This window comes from Homarus americanus, unplaced genomic scaffold (assembly GCF_018991925.1).
Source record: "Homarus americanus isolate GMGI-L3 unplaced genomic scaffold, GMGI_Hamer_2.0 scaffold16022, whole genome shotgun sequence".
Lineage (NCBI taxonomy): Eukaryota > Metazoa > Arthropoda > Malacostraca > Decapoda > Nephropidae > Homarus > Homarus americanus.
The window spans coordinates 63,613-83,488 of record NW_024752245.1 but is presented as its reverse complement, the minus strand read 5'-3'; the positions used below and the strand labels follow the sequence as shown (position 1 = coordinate 83,488).

Here is a 19,876-nt window from a genome sequence, read left to right as displayed (position 1 = left end):
TCTGTCTCTCTCTCTCTCTTTTCCCATCAATCTCCCTTTCTCTTATTCATGATTAAATCGGCTTATATCCTTTTGCTTGGCGATTTTCTTCTGTTTACATTATATTCAAACTTTATCATGGCACCAAGCAGACCAAGATTAACAATCTTTCAAGAATGTGCAGAACCACAAACACATCAATCATATTTTTTATTGAAAGGTTACATACCAGAAGCAGTAAAATAACAGACACTTGTTTTAGAACACTTTATTTGTCATTGACTGGGGTGGGACTTCATTTAGCCGTGTTTATGGGATAACCATGCATGTGGCCCGCCCCTCAAGCACGGATAACCAAGTCTCTAACCGTACTGTTAGGGGTGCTACACATAAATTTACTTCTTCAAAGATCATTACAACACCAATGTGAGAAATATTTAAACTTTTTTTTATATATATAACAGCAGTGTCCAAATTTGCTAGTGTCCAGTAATTCTTGTCTCTCACTGAAGGATTACTTAACAGCTGACTAAACTTTACTTATGATGAATATTTCTATTGACTGTTGGAGTGAGGCCTTCAGCTACCATGCCATTAATTTTAGTTTAAAGGATTTTATGTGGACACCCCTGTTTTAACAATGTCTGCTCTATGAACAGTATGAATCAGTCTTGGATAATGAGAAATTACTCTTGAAGCAAAAACAATTACTGTACTAAATTATACAGACAAAAAGATGTACTAAATAACATACAGTAGACATAGAGTAAACATATACAACCATGTATCATTTCTGCATAGAATGGAGACTGGTTTCTAACTTACAAATTAACAATGAACTCATCTGAATAAAAAATTATCAAAAATAAAGAGAAAAGTAAAGTTATCAACAAACATATTGTTTTGTTTTTTGTTTTTTACCTATCATGGGCATCTTAAGTGTGTCTTCATTATCAGCATGGAGATGAAATAATTACAGTACACTCACCCACAAAAGACCTGTTGCCTCTCCTGAACAACAAACCCCGGGATTCAGACTCGTGAACCCGAAGCGTTAGACAGCAATGCATTTTTCTATCCATAAATGTTTCAGAATCTCAGGGTTCATGGTTCAGGAGGAGAGTCGGCAGAGCTTTTGTGGGTGACTGTACAATCATATGCACTTAATGGGATGAAGAAGCGCAAAACTTCTAGTTGGATGAATATGAAAATCATTTACTTCACAAACACCAAATATTACCCAGTAAGTTATGCAACAACCAAAACTATCACTCATAACCAATGACTCCCCTATGAGAAAGTCACAACTAAGAAACACTGTAGATCTCATCACAAGAAAACAAGTAAAATTGCATCAATAGTTTTTAATGTGGAATGACTTTTGACACCACTGCAGTCAACACCATCTGGGATATTTCACATGAGCCACATTATCCAACATCTGGGATATTTCACATGAGCCACATTATCCAACTGCAGTCTCTTATAATCAGGACTAATATTCAACACAAGTGAGAGTCCTTACATAATGTGGGGGGGAGAAGGCAATTTGTACAGACTATACAGTACAACAAATCACTGTAATTATGCTTTTACTTTGCTATATATATACATGACATTTCCTTTAATATACAGAAATAGCCCACATTGACTCTCCTCTATACACCACAGAGTTATTTAAATACTTGTATTAATAAACCTCTCCCCACAAAAAATAATAAGAGATCTTTAAGCATTACTTCCAGTTCTACCATTACTCTTTTTCCTCTTGAACAAACTTATTCTATATACAGGAAAGGCTTACACAGACTTAATAATAATGTTAAAATCATATAGGCATGTGTGCAAGTTATTAAATAAAATATTGATATTTTTAAAATAAAAGTGGGCAAGGGAAACATCAACAAAAATACATACTGTACATCTTTTTCTAATTATGGTCAGATTTGTATTCAGTAAAACTCTTACATCAGTTTCATATTATAGTACTATACTATATATCACTGAGCAGTTTATTATTTTGTATATAAAATAATGTTTCAGTGTCTATCAATAGTAGGACCCCCAACACATCTGACTCTATTCACCATAAATATTTTAAAAAATCTGAAAAATCCAGCATCAGTCCAGACAGTTTGTGTACGTATGTGTGGTTGAACGCTTGTGCAGGGATGTTGTGCATGGTACGTGCCTCATTCTAAGTCCTGACTTCATATACAGTATACCATTCCTGGAAACAAATTCTTACCCCACTAGTGGCCACAGCCTCAAGTTGAAGAAGCCACAAGTTCAGAAAACTGTCAGGGCAAACTTTTTTTTGGAGTGAGGGTTGTAAATTCTTGGAACAATCTGTCAGTGTTGAGATTGTAGAGATACATTTTGGAGCCATTACATGTCCAATACTGTACTGTACTTACCAACAGTGAGTAACAGATATGTGACCAACCGCCCAAGTGGCTAATAAACCGATCAGTGGCAAAAAAGATAAAGTAAAAAATATAAGTACAGTACATACTATCTTTAACAGAGAGATTTGAGGGTTTTAAGAAATTGGTATAATTAAAAAAAAAATCTTATGAGAAGGACAACACTTACTCACTAAATCTGTAAGGTGGTCTAATCAGATTTTCTGTAGGCCTAACGAGCTACCAAATACAGAGATAGACACTGCATATGTAAACAGGCTGGGAATGGACCAGGTGTTGTCACATTCACCAGGTTTTTTTTTATTGATTCATAAATATATTTTCGTATGATCAGCCTCTTGTGGTGTATGACTCTCCATAAATGTTACAACATCTTCAATAACATAAAAACATACAATACTGTAGAGGTATCCCCCAATTTACGATCTCCCTAACTATGATATTTCACTTGAACAATGGTGATGTATTAAGACCACCCCCCCTATTTACGATCAAAATATTCACATGAACAATGTTCATCTTCCGGCCAACTCGGAATATCAAACACATTTCTTGCTGCACCTGTCAGCTGCGGCCTACCTGTGCACCGCCACACAGCCACTACAGTCCCAAGCTTTGTTCCATGGTGATTGCACACACCCCTGTGATCGTGTAGCTCAACGATAATTATCGGTCAGTGTCGGTGTTACTTTTCATCAATTTTTGTTTTTATACTTTATAATGAATGGACATCACTAACGTTCACATTATACATTGTACTCTGTTTTGGTGACTGTGAAGTCATTTCTGCTATGTTTTTTGTGACTGTAAAGTGCTTTGCCTCTGTTGTTGTGGAAATGATGTGAGCAGTGTCGGCCGCTATCATTGTTTTTATGTTATCATTGTTCGCTCTGTTTTTGTGACTGTGAAGAGAGCAGTGTACCCTATAACTTTGAAAATGTCTGGGAAGGCCAGGAAAATTATGTCTCTGGAAGTTAAGCTGTGTGGGAATCAGAGTGAGATCTCCACTCCACCTTTAAGAGTCCCCTTAGCCTGGAAGGGGACATGTGATGATGACCAGGCTTGTTCTTAATGATTTGGTTAGTGTTGTAATTTGACTTGACTAAAAGGATAAGTTGTATCAAAGATGATGCCTCACTCCTTCCTCCCATAATATAGTAAGCTAGGAAATTTCCTTTAAGACAGAAGACATTTATTATGAGAAATAAAACTAAAGTTATTGGGATCAAATTATTTCCTGTACTGTATATTTTTTTTACCCTTTTCATTTTAAAATACTGTACAGTAATAGAGACTGAGACTTGATAGGGCTTGTTTTATGAGGAATGAGGATTTGAGTTGTAACAACGATGTCGATACTTGCCCCTGTCCATGTACGGTTGATCAAAAAACTATCCTTACAAAATTGTATTGGACACTATGACACAATGGACAAAGGATTTTGGCAACCTAACCAAGACAACAGGAGTCACAGTGTTCATTTTAAAATTCATCGACCCTAAGTACAGATAGTTTTTTGATTGTCTGTACATCCCAAACACAGGTTTCCTCAGATGGTTATATTTTTTCCAATAATCATAAAAAACAGGTTTATGGGCATGAGGCATCAATATGGTGAGGGCAAAAACTATCAAATTTCAACAAACCCCTCATGCACGTGTTGGTGACAAATTCATTCCCAGTACACACATATTGACCCTGATGCCTTTCTACAAAACTCACTGGGTTACACCAACCCCAACTGTAACTATTACTTCCTGACTCAATTGAGTTTAGCTCTAGTCTCTTGCTACCTCATTTCTTCTCTATAATGAGCCATAATTCAGTATCAGCAGTATTCCCCTTCACCTAGAAACCTTTATAGATGTATATAACTTCTATTGTCCACAAATTTGATGTACCCTGTATTTGGGTTCTGAGACCAAACTCTCTAACGATATTGAACACATGTATAACATACCTAATTATACTAGACACTGTCAATACGTCACAACATAGTGATGGTGTTGCGCTCTATATTAATACTAAGTACAGTATAAAACTTTTGGAAGAGCTAATTTAAAAGTTCAGGAGTTCATGGGGAGTTTTTTCACTGAAATCTGTATTGACAAACGAAATAATCTGGTAGGAGTAATTTACATAAGGCCCCATACCACTGTAAAGAACTTTCTTGATAAATTATCGGAACTAATCTCTATCATAAGTTCCGAGAGGAAACTTTCCTACACTACAGGAGATTTCAACCTGGATCTACTAAAATTAAAGATGGAATTACCTCAGTGATAGACCTTCTTGCTACCTGTCATTCTAAACTCTTCTTCAACACAATAACTAAACCCACCAGAGTAACTGTCAATCTTGCGAGTAGAATTATTTATAGCAACATTTCCGATCACTTCCCAGTTTTTACCATGTATAAAACAGCAGCAAAATTTGAAGGGACTAGTAAAGTCACAATAAAATACAAAGACCATGATGACAATAATCTCTTGTTAAAAAACAACTTAATGAATACTAAGTGGGATCTTGTCAACATCTCCAACAACCCTAATGTGATCAGCTGCAACTTCTCCTGCATCCTCAATGATTGCTTTGATAAATGCTTCCCCTTGAAGACTAAGTTTGTAAAAAGTATATCTATCTCCAAGTCCTATACAATGTTACAACTGAAATTAGGGCAATAATAATAATAATAATAATAATAATAATAATAATAATAATAATAATAATAATAAAACTTGAAAAAACATAACTTTCAGTGCCGCCCGAAATAGAATAACACAAGCAGTACGGAATGTCAGACATAGCTATTATACAAATAAACTAGTCAGCATCAAGCAGCAGTAGGAAAACCTGGAGTATCATCAATCCTATCCAGAATAGGAATACTTAACTTCTGGCTCCCCTCTCAGCTTTTATGATAAATGATACAACTGTAATGGAACCCTCCCTCATCAACCAATTCAATGATTATTTTATCATTGTTGGCAGGAATCTTGTTGAGAATATTTCTGATGATCATGAGGAATTTAGACCCTACCTGCAAAAACAGCAAAATGAGTTGTTCTTGTTCCCAGTCATGGCAAATGAATTATTGAACACCATTAAAATGTCCAAAGATGCAGCAGCAGGCGACGACAATATACCACTGAGGATCATTAATAAAAATGTCCCCCTTTTATTACCTCTTCTCTTACACATATGCAACTCCTCCTTCTCTTACAGTGTCTTTTTGATAAACTGAATATTGCTGAAGTTCACCCAACATATAAAAATCTGGTGACAAAGATCTTTTCAAGAACCACCGCATATTGGTCCTCCCAACCTTAAGTAAGATACTCGAGAAGCTGGCATGTAGTAGACTAAACTCCTTCTGCAGTGACAATAATAATCCTTACAGATTCTCAGTTTGCCTTTGGAGCAAGTCCAAAGTAAATACCATATTAAACTATTTAGTTTATATTTTCATGTTGTACAGTACTATTTAATTCTCATATAATATCTAAAACATAACTTTGGCCTGTATCGTAACTACAGTACAATGAAGCTGCTACTTCGCACTGAGCAACATGAGGTTAGGTGTTGCCATGTGGAAATTTTTTTAAGGTTTTTTATGACAAAAAATATGCCTCATATTTTTTTTACAAGTTTCTATCCTCTTAAAAGAAAAATTGGGACTGGCCTGAAAGCTATAATACTATGGCCCCCAGATGTGCTGTAACCTGGATCTGTTACTCTTATCTCACAATGAGCAATTAGCAGAGAATATTACATATGAAACAAAAACACTACCCTCTCTTTACTAAACAATAAATATAATCAAATTCTTAATAATTCACTTTACGGGGGCATTGAGATCAGCTAACTTTAAAAGTAATTATTTGTACACTATCCCAACTTTGATAACAGGCATATGCAATGGTTGTACAGTACTTTACTTTACTCGTATGTTTTTATTTCTTACTACATGAACCTTAGCTTTTAATGACAAACCTGTTTTTGTGTGTTTAAAGCCAACATAGGGCAAAGAGGTTAAGGTAAGGCAATAGAGTACAGTACTGTACTGTATAATCATTTCATACTAGCAGGCAGATTATATTACATATATAAAATGCAGACATCCACCAGGTGGGATTGAACCTAAGGCCTGGGCCTGGGAGACGAGCACTACCACTGAGCTACCTCGTGCTATAAAGAACTTACCTATTCAATTATGAATCGAGTTCCTGTTAATTCTATCAGGCATTGTAGGCCAGTTCTTTTGGTTAGCACTGTGGGGTAGTGATCCTGTCTCCCATGCCAGGGGTCAGGTTCAGTCCCACCTGGTGGAGGTTAGTATGTTATGTGAAAAGAAGTACAGTACAGGTAATTTAATTTGCAATAAAACTTCATCAGAGAGCAAGTTCAGATTTTTTTTTTTTTTTTATATGTCATATTGTATGACAGAACTTTTTTTCTCAACTGTAAATATTTTTTTGCATATTTTTTTAAACACACACACAAAAGGTATCTGGTTGCCTAAAATTTTGGTGCATCTTATTAAATTCTCAGGCATCCCACAAGTTCAGCTCAAAAAGTTGGGGGTCAGTCACATTTCCACTTAAAATAAGGATAATATTGTGAGAAAACAAAATACAGTATAAATTGTTTTGCAATTATTCAGTATCTAGTCAAATGGTCACTTTGTTGATATGATGCAATGGATTGAAAGTTCCCAAACAACCAATAAATGGTACCAGTAACAAATACTGTATCCTATGACCGCTAATCACCTGCCTCTGCTGGGAAAGGGTGGGCTCTCACAGTGTGAGACTGTGCTTAAAATGGATAAGCTCTTCAACATTACAAACTTCCAAACAGATATTTGAACCTATGAGCTAGGATGTTAAGTTCGTCCTGCATGTTATTTTCTTCCTCGAGATCAAGGACAAATTTATAATTATATTTTTTAGGATTAATTCAGAATATAACCCATAATATACTTTCATGTGAATCTTCATATACAAAATCATTTCTGACAACATACTATAACTGTATATAAACTTTGTATAATAATATACTGTATTTCAGTACACTTCACCTTGTATAATTATTTAAATAAGCCTCCAGTTAAAAGTGCTATTCTAAACTACAATTTTTATGAAAATATTAAAACCATTGAGAGTCACAGGCACTCAGAAAAATGTAGCATACATACATGAATTTGAAATCTGCACAAAGTTCCTTAAATCTTAGTTCAACATGAAATAAGTAACTGAAGAAGTGAAACTTCACTCACATAAACATACAGTACATGCAGTGTTCCCTACGACAGCTTTGTGGCAATCTTAGAAACAGCTAGTTTACTGGACCGAGCAGCTTCTTTCTCATTTTTGCGTCTCTGCTGCTCTTGTCTTCGTCGTTCTCTATCAAACTGCCGCTTCTCACGCAATACAGCATCTAGGTCTGCCTCCTCAGCCTCATCCTCCCAGCCACCATCATTCTCCATCCACTCTTCCAGCTCAGATGACTGTTGAGGATATAAATTACAGCTATTATTTATTCTGTATTGTTATGAGAGTCAGAGTTTTATATAATAATCAATCCAATCACAAACATATTTGTGTAGAGGATGTAGTTTAGTGTAATAGACGTAGTGTAATAACAAGCGCTGGCTACAATCTGCCCTTAGACACACCTGGGTACCCTAGCTAGTACAGTATGGTAAAGATGGCAATTTCCACCCTAAAATATTGAGGTTATCTCCAACCTACCTTGACAAGATGCTCCTTTACTGCCACCCCTCACGGTACATTTCTACACCTCTTAGGCCTGCTCTGAGTACCCTCCTTGTCATACCTTCATATATCACCAAGAAAATCAGACCATCCAAATCAACCTGTCCAAGCATATGGGACCCACTTTTAAGGGTTTACAATGTGACAGAATTATTGATCCCTACCTGAAGAAGTGGGTCAGCTAGTGAGAAAGACAACCTGTTGGACACTTGCTGTTCTTCCTCAGGTCGCTCAAGTATTACAACCTGTGGTTTCTTTTCTATGCTTGGTGCCAAGTCCTGAAATAAATTAAAGTAAAAAATATTAAACCTCCGTCCCTTCCTCAACACACTATAAAATCTTGAGGGTTATTTGTGAAAGCTCATAGGACATACCGGGGTAAATGATGAAATTAAATAAGAAATACCATTTTACAAGGCCATCCATGTCTAATACATGGATGAAAGTATATCTATCATAAGTATGATTATTTTGCTTGAACTCATTTATTATGAGCTTAAATAAGCCAATCTGTGTCAATATAATATGCTGGCTGTTGTTTTGAACGGTTGTGCCTACCTACTGTTATAGACATTCGAATATCGGATTCCGTTCAATTATCGACATCGATGTGGCTTAATTAGTCCGGTACTCGGGGTTTTAACTGTACAGTAATAGTTAGAACATAACTCAACCTTATTACATTATTTATTATGCAAGTTAATTCCACAATTTTCATCCTGTAAATCCCCTTATTCCATTAATTCTTACAGGGAAAAATTCCCCATTATAAATTCTTTCAGTAATTGTCCCTATTGTTTAGTGTATCCTCTATGACAGGGGTCACCAAACTGCGGGCCGGATCCCAAGTCCTTCCCCGGCTCGTGGTAGCTCCAACTACGCTCTGACGTTACCAGAGCTTTCGTTCTGGCTTGCAAGTATTGAACAGAATGATTATGCAGCCCGCGCTCGTCATTCTTTCAGTTATCCGGCCCACTGTGAAAAAAGTTTGGTGACCCCTGCTCTATGATAACAGGAGCCCTTGTACCTCAGTTATGTCAACAAGAAGACACCATTGAGATTTTACTTCTCCTCACCAAAGCACCACACAATATTTTCCCTTGGGATACTAACCTCAAAGTAGTTTGGTTCTGGTTCAGGTTCTGGGTCTGGTTCCTGCATCTTTCTTTGTTGATTAAGTCGGTATTGGTTGATCTGTTGTTGCAGTAACGACATATGGGGTGATAACGATGCTCTCCCACCACCATCACTCACCACAGATGATGGGATATCCCAGGAGTCCCATCCACCAAGACCGTCATCATTCTGTTGAGGAATAACTTTCCAATTTTAATGTTAAAGGAAATTTTGTCAAGGGCAGTATTCTGTCCTCCACTGTATGTATTAACTTATTAGTAAATTATTGTATTATACTGTATAATTATTGTGTACACCAACAACTGTCATTAAACATGTTTTGTAGTATACCAAGATGTATTAGGCAAGGTATTTTTCTTCATAGGAATGCCTTATATAATGGGATTTTTATTGGAAAATGTGATCCAATTTACCCCCTTCATTCTTTTTTTTATTTCCCAGCTTTCTTCAATCCCCTCCCCAAGTCGATCATTCCTTCTCTCAACTCCACGTGACTTACCGTGCAAAAAGGACCCAGCCAGGCGCAGGGGTTAGGCGGTGGAGTGGATGATTACTTTTGACCGTGACTGTACATGACAACACACCTGTTTGGGAAGGGCATCACATGTACTGCCATCCACTGAGACAGCAATGGGAAGATGAGAATCTGAATGTCGTCTCCTTTTGATGCAGCAAAAACATCGTCTAACAAGGCTCAAGAGTAGAAGCAGCAATGACTTCACCTTTCTCACAGCAATCATCACAATCATCCTGAAAATATACCAAGATACTTTACAATACCACTAAGGCCATTTAGAATGTGTACAGTACAGTGAAACCTCGCTTTACGCGGTCAATTGAACCCACGGAGGCCCACATAAAGCGGGAAACGCATGAAGTGAACAACAGAACATATGGGATTAATTGAAACAGAGACTGGGCCGACCCCCAAACTCCACTTTTTCAGACACAATACCTACGTTGTAGTAAAAGTAACTTCTTAATTTTATGATGGTATGCACACACAATTAATAATTAAGAGAAATATCAATAATATTAGGTTTTTTAACACTTACATTAGTAGAAATGATGGCTGGGCACACGGGGATGGTGGGTTGGTTCTGAGGCAGAGGGCAGATTAAATTATTGGCCGTCACCTGTATCACTTGTATCACTATCCACCACAGAGGCTTGCAGGGCCTCTTTGTCAAACCCCTCAAAGTCCATATAAGTCCATATCATCACTATCACTGACTTGGGCCGGCTGTGGTGGGTGGCGGGTGAAGAACTCGGTAATGTTTTGATGACTGGGCGACCTTGTGCGTTCCCTGCCCGCGCCGCTCTCCACGTAAAAGAGTACATGCACCGCATAAAGTGAGCATTCCGGGTCTGGCAGGGTACCGCGTAAACGTGGAAACGCGTTAAAAAAAACGGGTAAAGCGGGGTAATACTGTACTATAATTTCATGTGAGAAACTTGTGGCAGCTCTGGTTGTACAGTAGTTACATTGCTAATTCATTATTATAATTTTCTTCATTATTTAAGCAAATATACGAATATTTGGAAACTTATCATGATCTTAATGATCTATTCATTGTTATTTATTATAAAATTGCTACCTTTAAATTATTTAATATTTATCTTGATAGAAATACAGCCAAAAATAGATCCACCAATCACAATCCCCATTACATACGTGCTTACTTCACCAAGTATTGCCAGGTAAAATTGTGAGTACAAGAATCAGGGTGGGGTCAATGCATCTTTGGCTGACTGTACTCGTACATGGATTTCTCCAAGGTGTTTGACAAAGTCTCACATGCATGACTAGCCTCTAAGATCCAGGCACATGTCAACATGAGCAAGATTTAGACAAGGATTAACAAATGACTCAAAGACAGGCAACAAAGACTGGTACCAGGTAATATAATATGGAGTACATTCTGAATGGAAAAAGGTTCTAAGTGGAATACCACAAGACTCTATCCTTAGACCCACCTTGTTTGTGATCTCCATAAACGACACATGAAAATATATAAAGCCACATTGTCAAGTTTCCGGACGACTTGAAAATATTTGAGAAAGTCGTAAGTCAGGATGATGTCACAACAATGCAGGAAGACCTGGATGAGCTGTTCAAATCCTATTTAACATTACGAAATGCAAGGCCCTACACATAGGATACAAGAATCCTAAACACAACTAGTGTAACTGTATTCTATTAATACTTTCCTGGATACTGTTGATAAGGAGAAAGACCTTGACGTTGTGAATTTGTGATTGGTCATTCACTGAAGGTGGTGCAATAAGTGAGGGCAACAGCAGGACAATTTTGGATATTTTCTTTTTGGAAATGTGTTAATACTAAAAGAAAATTATGTGTAATTTTTTCTTACTTTTTACCTGTGCCATTATTATTATGCTCTTTTTACCTGTCATCTTTACCGGGTACTATTCACAGTATTACACCAGAATAGTTCATTTATATTATATTTAAGTATATTTTGTGTACAAGAAAAAATAATGTTACAGTACACAGTATGTATACCAGTTGATAGTACAATATCAAACCAATTCATTTCCACTTAGGGTATGTTTGATTTTTCTACCAAAGTTACCTACATATACTGTATTGTAGAAGGTGTTTTTAAAATTTTCAGCAGGTTCATCCTTCTTATGCTAATTAGATATACAATTCCAAATTAAATTGAAGTTAAATCCTGTGACTGTTTGTATTATGTAAAAAATGTACCATAGATTAGATTAATTTAAATATAAATTACACTAACAGATGTAAAGATGCTTCCACTCGCTGTAATATTGTATACAGTACATTATTTCCAGAGATAATTAATTTCACTGTCCTAATAATGTATTGTTCCAATGTTACTTACATGGTTCACAGCAAAGGTTGTTTAATGACTGTTGTATTATTATTCAGGGTTATTTTATATGCATTTCCATGACCAGACTTCAATTTCTTTTCAGTCTATTCCTCTACAGGTGTCTATATTCTAACCATTTTTCCATGTAACATTTGTTATATTGTATATGTTACAGTTATTGTGTCAAACCTTCCACTTTCTAAAATATCTGAAAATGTTCCAGTTCATGCTGTCAATGCTCTTTATAGGTTAGGTTGGATTAGATCAAGTTTCGTTAGGTCAGATTCAGTTCAGCATGAAGTTTAATTAATTTTTTTGCAGTTCTCTCCTGAATAACTTAACCTAACCTAAACTATACTCAACATATATACAACATAAACAGAATATTTTCACAGATATTTTAAACATGTCACATATATTTAATCTTCAATTTTTCCATAACATCAGGTATCGAGGTTGCTGTGCCAACTGCAGAGCCAGAAACTAAAGACCAAGAGTTCCAGACCACTGGTGAGCTTAAACAGATGTGTTGCAGTTATTATAAATAGACACACATCATCAATATTTCTGTTGGACAATATTCAACTGAATTTAAGAGAACATACTGATTAAATAGAAGCATTAAGTCACGGTTTGAATACATTCTTGAGTACCTTAGATGTGATACATATTCGTAAATGTCTCCTATTTCGATTTTTACCAAATACAGTTCTGTACTGTAGTACTAAAATTGTAATACAGTATACAAAATATTACGAATTATGAGTGATTTCGAATTTGAGGTGTTGGAATTATGTTTTTTTTTTACTGTATTAACAATAATTATTACTGCTCCAGTAACTGATCACAATACTAGACATGTGCTTGGGAGGTACAAACACATAGTGAAGTGAGTCACGTTCAAGAACAAGATTACTACATCACAAAAACTCGTGTGTGAGTGAGTGAAAGAGAAATGCCTACATATTGGCAATGTAGTCTAGCCAGGCCCGTCGTTTTTGGCCAGGCCCGCTGTTTTTATTCAAATATGCCCGCAAAAGATAAAAATGTCATATGACGTGACCCAAAGCCCAGAAGATGCACATCATGTGAAGTGATTCGAAGCTTAGGGGTTAAGTAGGCAAATAATCATCTTTACTCTCCGTCCCACTCAATACAAAGGCTGCAATTGTTGCCTAACACTTACAATGCTACCATCTATTAAGCTACCCTACCTGTAACATTTCTTACTAAATTCTCATATTACAATATTAACCCACATAACATTAACACATCACTCAACAGCTGTGTCACATAGTTTAGACCCAGTATGTCACCTGATGTTGAAAAAACAAAATACAGGACTGTAATGTTATTTACCTAATTTTTGTGTATAATTGGTCCACTTACAAGTATTTATCTTTTACAGAAAAATTTCCTTTAGTTGCAGGTGAAGGCAGGCACCTATCATTAAGTATTACCAAGCATTTATTCTATTATATAAGTCTCCAATTATAGTAGTTATGGTGCAAATCAAAAGTAAACTGTAAAATTAAAGGACAGTCGCCCAGGTTATCCAGCCATCTGAGGAAATACTGTATGTGAAGAAAATTTATTTATCTCAAGAATAAAGCAAAGTCGTGAGGTAAGAAATAAGCTTTCCTATCTAAAATTTTTCCTTAAGTGGCTGTATAACCCTGGAATCTCTCCTTACCTATTACCAAAGACACTAGTGATAAGATTACCATGTTGTAGTTAGGTATGCCCCAGTGAAATGTATTTTGTATATATTTTTTTCATGGTATTGTGAAGCTTTTATTAAACTTAACATGTCACACACTCTTACTCTAAGCTGCAGCTGTACCAAATAGTATTACCCAATTGATAGCCTATAGCTTGAGATATTGGGCTGTAGGTCAGACTATGTACTGTCCTGTACTATCCTCGCAGATTACTTATGGATCAGCTGCTACAATAGATGACAAACTAAGCCTCTGAGACTGACAGCAGATTAGACACTCGACATACACACATACCTCTGAAGGACTACAGGTAAGAGCAGTTAGTCTACCTTAGTGACATAAGGAGTACTGTTACGGTACTTCACTCGTAAAAAAAAAGTAAAAATACGTAGACCAGTATTCATTAAACTACTAGACTATACTAGAAGCAGACCAATACCTTTGTAACTGTGCCACATAGATACCTTGTCAGTTATGGAATAGTTGAGTCATTAAAAAGTCAAGTTACTAGTGGGTCATCCGGCCGACACTTGTAGACGTAAACAACACTCCACTCGTCCGATTCCTTCAGCCAGTCAACTTTTATTATTATTTACTCATGTTTAAATTGTAAAATGTATGTTATGAATAATTTTGATGTATTATTCTTACTCGAAGTCTCTTGAGGTCTTTTTTTTATTGGTAATTGTCTATAATTTTAACTTTATATGATTTTAACAGAGAACACAGGAAGTCAACCATGTCGAATAAGTGCAGTACGGTAGATGCATATATCTTTCACATATCATTACACATTACATATTATTATATAGTATCTGATATAAAATATTTGTAACTAAAACTTAATTATCAAAGCTAATGGAGAGACGGGATAATAATCTGTTAAAAACTAAATTTTTCCCTTGAATTAAAGATGTTTTCTTAGTCTCCAAATTCATTTTAATATATATTTAGAGTAATTCACAATCGCACATCTGTATAAATAAAATATATGCAAGACCTTGATATTAGAGTTAATTATTCGTTAATGGCTCAAGGTTGAAGAAGCTACAAGTCCAGAAAATTGAGGGCAAATTTTTTTCGGAGTGAGAATTGTGAACTCTTGGAACAACCTGCCAGAGAGTGTTGTGAGGCACCGGGTGTGAGCCAGACTACCAACACTGGAGCAAGTTCCGATATATTCAGGCGAACGAGTCGATCAGTGACGAAGAGGATAAAAGTAAAAAGGTAGAATTTAGCTATGAGCGATTATATATTAACTTACGACAATGAAATGTCATTAACCCTTTAGAGGGAAGGGGTTCCCCTCAGGTTCAAATATTACATTGGGATTCATGACGGGATGAGATGAGGGGGTATCCACTGGCCTGACTTACTGAAGTAACTAAGGTATAAGAACGAGGACATTACGCTGAATATCATAGCCAGTAAAGTGAACCATTTAATCGATAAACATATACCCAGGACCAAACTCAGTGCCTCCAGGAATACAAGGAGACCGCTACACGTGAACCATGCGGCGGTTGACAAGATTAAGACTTTTTCGGAGTGAGTTGTAAACTCTTGGAACAATCTACCAGAAAGTGTTGTGACGGCACCGAGTGTGAGCTCTTTCAACACCAGACTTGACCAACACTGGAGCAGGTTCAGGTACATTCAGGAGCCGGTGCATGCCCAGTACTTGCCAACAGTGCGTAACAGAGACGTGACCGAACGCCCGGGCGGCTAACGAGCCGATCAGTGGTGAAGAGGATAAAAGTAAAAGTAAAAAAAAAGAAAACCCAGAAACTCAAGACGTGGGTTAAGACAAACGATGAGCAGGGCAGGAGGATGTACACTTGTACAGTATGCCAAATCCAGGAACCAAGCAAAGTGAGAGTAGAAGGGCTGTAAAGGAGTTTCAGAGGTGGGTTGCAAGCAAGGTCAAGTCAAACCCAAAGAAGTTTTACCGCTATGCAAAATCGAAATAAAAAACGCGAGTATGAGTATGGGACCTGAGGCTTGAAGATGATAGTTACGCAGACTCTGACCAGGACAAGGGGGAGTTGTTGAACAGTTTCTTTTCCCCGTTGTTCACAAGAGAGGATGCGAGCAATCTTCCTGCGTCTGGGAACAGACGGTTCGACACAGCACTAACCCACATTGTGTTCTCAGACGAGGTTATAAGAAATAAATTGTCACAGCTAAAGGTTCATAGAGTCCCGGCCCTGACATGTTGCATCCCAAAGTGCTAAGAGAGTTGTGAAACGAGCTGCTGAGCCCCTGAAGATCCTGTTCTGTAAATGCCTGGAAAAGAAAAAGGTCCCTATTGATTGGAAAATGGCTTGTATGTGAATCCTATTTTATTTTTCTCTTTTTTATCCTCTTCACCACTGATCTGCTCTTTAGCCACTTGGGCGATCGGTCACGTCTCTGTTACGCACTGTTGGTCACTACTGGGCATGCACCGACTCCTAAATGTACCTGAACCTGCTCCAGGGTTGGTCAAGTCTGGTCTTGAAAGAGCTCACACTCGGTGCCGTCACAACACTTTCTGGCAGATTATTTCAAGAGTTCACAACTCTCACTCCGAAAAAGTTTGCCCTCACAGTTTTCTGGACTAGCGGCTTCTTCAATCTTGATCTGTGACCCCTTGTGGGGCGAGCGTCCGCCAGCTCCAGGTAAGGACACTCGACTGAGTAGTGCCCCTTGAGATGCTTATACACCTCAGTTAGGTCGCCCTTGCCCGTCTGTAGTATAAGCTAGGCAAGTTCAGGCGCTCCAATCTCTCAGGGTAGTTAAAGTGCCGAAGTGCAGGCACCAGTTTAGTGGCCCTTCTTTGAACATTTTCAACCAACTGACAGTCCCTAGCATATCTTGGGGACCAGACGGAGTGACAGTACTCCAGGTGGGGAAGCACTTCACTCCTAAGATCGTTGGGTGAGGAGCTTGCTGAGGGAGCTGGTTGGTGAGGCGCTTGTTGAGAGGTCTTGCTGGTTCAGGAGAGTAGAGTAGAATGACCTCCGATCGATCGATCGATGGGTGAAGTAAAGTATGAAGAGATCTTGATGCTGGTGCGGGAACTGGAATTGAAGAATAATGGTGGAATTTGGAGGAACTTGGGGTTGGTGGACAGTGCAAGAAGAAAAGCGAGGAAATTGGAAAATAGTCTGCCAGACCTATGCGCATTTATACGCTCCTGACCACACACTACATGCTGCCACATGTAATGTGCGGTATTTAACATGTGCTACCACAGGTAGTGTGTGGTATTTAACATGTGCTGCCACATGTACAGTAGTGTGATATTTAACATGTGCTACCACATGTAGTGTGTGGTATTTAACATGTGCTATCACATGTAGTGTGTGGTATTTAGCATGTGCTGCCACATGTACAGTAGTGTGATATTTAACATGTGCTACCACATGTAGTGTGTGATATTTAACATGTGCTACCACATGTAGTGTGTGATATTTAACATGTGCTGCCACATGTAGTGTGTGATATTTAACATGTGCTACCACATGTAGTGTGTGGTATTTGACATGTGCTACCACATGTAGTGTGTGATATTTAACATGTGCTGCCACATGTAGTGTGTGGTATTTGACATGTGCTACCACATGTAGTGTGTGATATTTAACATGTGCTACCTGCCACTCTTACCGTTGTCACAGCTGAAGTTGTAGAAATACTTTAATTATTTACATTAATCACAATAATCTGAACAGACTCCATTTCTGAGCACATAGTTATTCTACTAATTAATGTGTGCAACATATTTTAATTAACTATATTCAATTACAATAAACTCAAATGTTAACAGACTCAGATTTATTTTAATGTGATTCAAAACAACTGAATATAAAGTTACTATTATTTTGTATCACACAGTGAAGAGTTCCAAGAGAAACAAGATGTAAGCAGAGATTATTAATGTAAACTGCTGTACAGTTCAAAGGGACTGTCAGTTGGTTGAAAATGTTCAAAGGAGGGCCACCAGACTGGTGCCTGCACTTTCGCACCTCAACTACCCTGAGAGATTGGAGCGCCTGAACTTGCCTAGCTTATACAACAGACGGGCAAGGGGTGACCTAATTGAGGTGCATAAGCATCTCAAGGGCACTACTCAGTCGAGTGTTCTTACTTGGAGCTGACGGACGGTCGCCTCACAAGGGGTCACAGCTCAAGATTGAAGAAGCTGCAGGTCCAGAAAACTGTGAGGGGAAACTTTTTCGGAGTGAGAGTTGTGAACTCATGGAACAATCTGCCAGAAAGTGTTGTGACGGCACCGAGTGTGAGCTCTTTCAAGACCAGACTTGACAAGCACTGTACAGTGGGGTATACTATAACGAATCTAATTGGTTCTAGAACCTCGTTCGTTATTGCATTCGTTCGTTATAGGATTAATCCGTTCCAGGCCCCCAAATACAACCACTTAACACTGAAAAATTTCTGTGGAAAATGTAAAAAATACGGTATTTTATCTTACCTTAGTGTTGTTCAGCATGCAGGACAGGAGGTAGAGGGGGAGGGGGGAGGAGAGAATTATGGAGAAGAGGTGGAAGGAGAGGAGTCATCCTTCCTAGCCCTCTTTGGTGACTGTCTCACAGGCACTTTGTCTGTAGGGTCTTTTGTTACCTTTGTAAAGAAGGAATCCAGGGTTGGCTGCTTCAACCTTGATTTCTGGACCTTCCAAAAGTAGTTCAAAACATTATTGTTAAACACACTGATGGCCTTTTGCACAGAACCAACATCAGGATGATAATCCTCAGCAAGTTTGGACAGTTTGCTCCAGCCAAAGAACGCATCCTTGAGATCTTTGGCTGGAATGATGCGGCTTTCCTCCTTGTCCTCATCCTCCCCTGACTCCTCAGAAGTTAAGCTCCGCTTCAGTGTCTCGTTTTGTTCTTTGTGAAGCTCAAGCAGCTCCTCAGTGGACAGTTCCTTACTGTGCTCTTCCACCAACTCCTCAACATCATCATCATCCACTTCCAGGCCCATGGAATTGCCCAGACACACAATTTCATGAACAACAGCCTCTTCTTCTAACTCTTCGAAGCCTTCAAAGTCTCTTTGAAGGACACATTCAGGCCACAATGGCCTCCAAGCAGCACAAAGACACCTCACAGTAACCTCTTTCCAGGCTGAGGTAATTAAAAAAACAGCGTCTGCTATATTGAAGTGACTTCCAAAATTCCTTCAAGCTAACATCACTGGAAGAAGTGGATGCAAAACATTTTCTAAACAGTGCCTTTGTGTACAGCTTCTTAAAGTTAGAAATTACCTGTTGATCCATGGGCTGGATGAGAGGTGTTGTGTTGGGTGGCAAGAAGTGCACAGTGATGAAGTTGAACTCCTCTGGCAATTCAACCATCAAATTAGGAGGGTGGGCTGGTGCATTGTCCATCACCAACAAAGCTTTCAGTGGAAGATTATTCTCCCCGAGGTATTCCCGAACACTGGGTCCAAACACCTCAATCACCCACTCAGAGAATAAATTCCTGGTCACCGAAGCCTTTGGGTTTGACCGCCACATAACACCAAGGCGGGTCTTCCTAATGTTTTTGAAAGCTCTGGGGTTTTCTGCATGGTACACAAGGAGTGGCTTTATTTTGCAGTCACCAGAAGCATTAGCACAAAGAAGGAGGGTAAACCTGTCTTTCATTGGCTTATGGCCAGGGACAGAAGTTTCCTCCTTGGTAATGTATGTATGACGAGGCATTTTTTTCCAAAAAAGTCCAGTTTCATCACAGTTGAATACCTGCTGAGAAACAAAGCCTCCCTCTTTAATAACATTAAAAAAAATATCATGGTGTTCCTTAGCTGCTTCCTTATCTGCACAAGCAGCATCACCATGTCTCACAACACTATGTAATTTATTTCTCCTTCTGAAACCAGTAAACCACCCCTTGGTACCCCTAAACACTGGCACATCACTATCACTTGCACTGGGAGCCTTGGCTTTAAGGTCCTCAAACAATTGTCTG

The 19,876-nt window shown here is 38.1% G+C and overlaps 1 protein-coding gene across 3 annotated transcripts; it reads right to left on the bottom strand.

Annotated features, from left to right (window-relative positions):
* Positions 1-231: 231 nt before the first annotated feature.
* LOC121855001 (receptor-binding cancer antigen expressed on SiSo cells-like) lies at positions 232-14,482 on the bottom strand. Of its 3 annotated transcripts, XM_042349826.1 has the most exons (6): positions 14,369-14,482; positions 9,904-10,069; positions 9,296-9,487; positions 8,347-8,460; positions 7,684-7,914; positions 232-6,727 (listed from the first exon to the last, which is right to left on the bottom strand). In XM_042349826.1, the coding sequence occupies exons 2-5, from the start codon at positions 10,066-10,068 to the stop codon at positions 7,711-7,713; spliced, it is 675 nt and encodes a 224-aa protein (XP_042205760.1). In that variant the 5' UTR covers position 10,069; positions 14,369-14,482; the 3' UTR covers positions 232-6,727; positions 7,684-7,710. The 3 variants fall into 3 exon arrangements, with proteins under 3 accessions (XP_042205760.1, XP_042205758.1, XP_042205759.1); XM_042349824.1 differs by having other exon boundaries at positions 232-7,914; XM_042349825.1 differs by having other exon boundaries at positions 232-7,914; positions 14,344-14,475.
* Positions 14,483-19,876: the final 5,394 nt, after the last annotated feature.